General features: G+C 40.2%; 1 protein-coding gene across 2 annotated transcripts in view; it reads left to right on the top strand.

Moving 5' to 3' along the window:
• The window catches only part of Syt7 (Synaptotagmin 7), a 100434-nt gene that overhangs the window by 61917 nt on the left and 36017 nt on the right, over positions 1 to 2500 (top strand). For both annotated transcript variants that reach the window (XM_076212302.1, XM_076212295.1), the window contains one exon: positions 1023 to 1163. In XM_076212302.1, coding sequence (XP_076068417.1) covers positions 1023 to 1163 — 141 coding nt within the window. The remainder of the gene's footprint in view (positions 1 to 1022; positions 1164 to 2500) is intronic.

Here is a 2500-nt window from a genome sequence, read left to right as displayed (position 1 = left end):
CACATGGGTGATTTAAATCACCTGGCAGCAGGCAAAATAAAAAGAAAAGTATCGTCCTGGACGAAAGAGGTTAAGCGACCTCATGTATACGCCATACAGACCAATACGTTCAGTTGACACAACTTTCAACCGCGCACAAACTCGCACCACAATTCCACCACCTTTCAGTCAACACCATTTCCACCACAAGACTCGCTCTTGACCTGGTCCTTCTCGGCAGTCACCCTCGAGTGAAGTACGAACTAGGTAGTGCGCAGCCGATACTCGAAGACAGGGTACGAAGCGCCAGACTGCATTTTGCATTGTCTCCCGAGTTCTTTGTCGCGCGGTGGCCCCGCGTACGCGTCCAAGGTCCGAATGGTTACTCAGTCAGCTCACTCCGGAAGAAAAAATAACGACATGACGTCACGAGTCGAATCAGCCAACAGTCGCAACTTCTCATGATGCCATAGTGTTAGTTTTATTTCCTGAAGTGAACTGGTCTGTTCCCGTTTCGACCTTAAACCGCCACACACGCCTACACGATTACGACTACCCGTGAAGGCCTTGTGTTTGCGCCCTGCATTCCTGCACGAAGTAGTGAGGTATTGGCCGTGTTCACGGGGTTTGAAGGTGTCTGGCAGTGGATGTTGCACACACTCTACAAACCAACGGGACTTCGTTGCGTTCCACCATCACCACTTAATTTCTCGGTCTCAGCTTGCAAATTAAACATCGCATATAGAAATGATGATGGTTATGGTCCCTGTTATCAGTATTTATTTCTCTTTATTATTGTTATCATCTGTTATCATGATTATCTCACAAAAAAGACTATGATGATGTTGGAAGTGATCACGATTGAAACGGAGATTTATCAGTTCAGTGTTAAATGATGATCTATAGCAGTAATGATAATTTTCAGTTTAGAATATCATTGTGGATGAAGGAACTAATAACACTTAAAGCTTACGTTGACATCACTAGAATAATGTCTCCTACACATGCTGAACAAGACGACTGACCCGTTTTCTCCCCTACAGATGGCGTTTTTTCAGAATCGATCCCTCTCTCTGGTGGACATGTACATTGATACGTCAGAACCGACGGAAAATGTGGGCCAGATACAATTTTCTATAGAGTACAACTTTAACGAAATGACGCTTATATTGAGAATCATGCAGGTGAGTAAATGATCAAAAATATTCTTTTGCTACTCGTCCAGGTAAGTCATGGTGTTTTTATTGTTGTACAATTCTTAATTTAGAACTGATATACAAATTTTGTTTTAAAAAAAAGTAGTTCCATGCTTGTGGAAACGTGTTGTGAAAGGACAAGTTTTTCACAACACCCTCGTATATCTCTCCTACTTTTCCTTCTCCTTTTCCTTTACCTCTTCTGTCATCCTCCTCTTCCTCCTTTTTCTTCTCTATCTCCTTTTGCTCCTTATCATTCTTCTCCTTCATCTCCTTCGCCTCATTCTTTTCTCTTGTTCCTTTTCCTCTTTTTCTCCCTTTATTTTTCTTCTCCTTCTTCCTCTCCTTGTACTCTTCTCTACCTACTCTCCCCCTTCTTTCTACTTCTTTTTCTTCTTTATCGTGCGCATCCCCTTACTCCTGACATTGTTTGTGTTACGTACGTGAAGGAAATCAGACGAAAAATAAATAAAAAAGAAAGAACATTGAGAGACTTTTAGATCCATAAAGAGAGAGAGGTGTCGAAAGCCGAAATCTTTTGGTGCTGTTTCAAGGGATCACTCTTCGTTCTCTCAGAAATATGCTTTTGTGGCCTCATAGTTATTTGCATACATATTTTCGCCCTTCCGAGCCTGGCTTTCCTTTGGCGCTCTCGCATATCACAGCGCGACAAACTCCGGTGTTCTCTGACGCCGCGAACGCACAGAGGAGTCAACCTTTCGCAACCAGGGTGACCAACTTTGTCAAATCCAGGAATCGGCTTTGCTTGACACATCAACCTAACCTAACAAAATCTAACCTAACTTGAAATAACCTAACCTAACCTAACATGATTTTAACCTGACTTTAATTTGACCTCATGTAATCTAATCAAATCTAACCAAGCCTAAAAGAACCTAATCTAATCAAATCTAACCAAGCCTAAAAGAACCTAATCTAACCTAACTTAAAAAAACTAACCTAACCTAACCTAACTTAATCTAACCTAGCCTAACTTAACCTAAATTTAACCTAACTTTAATTTAACTTTACCTCACCTTATAAAATCTAACATAACATAATCTAATCTAACACACCATAACCTAACTTTAAAATTACTTTGATTTAACCAAACCCAACCTCATATAATCAAACATAATCTAACATAACCTAATCTAACCTAATCTAATCTAACCTAATCTAATCAACCATAACCTAACATAACATAATTCAATTATATCTAACCCAGCCTAGCCTGATTAAACCTAATCAAACCTATCCTAATTTCACCTAACCCAATCCACCTAAATCAATCTAAACTAGCCTAACCTGACCTAACCTAATCG

Source organism: Oratosquilla oratoria, chromosome 2 (genome assembly GCF_046742065.1).
Source record: "Oratosquilla oratoria isolate Oo_2021 chromosome 2, ASM4674206v1, whole genome shotgun sequence".
Lineage (NCBI taxonomy): Eukaryota > Metazoa > Arthropoda > Malacostraca > Stomatopoda > Squillidae > Oratosquilla > Oratosquilla oratoria.
This window is presented reverse-complemented; position numbering and strand designations above follow the sequence as displayed.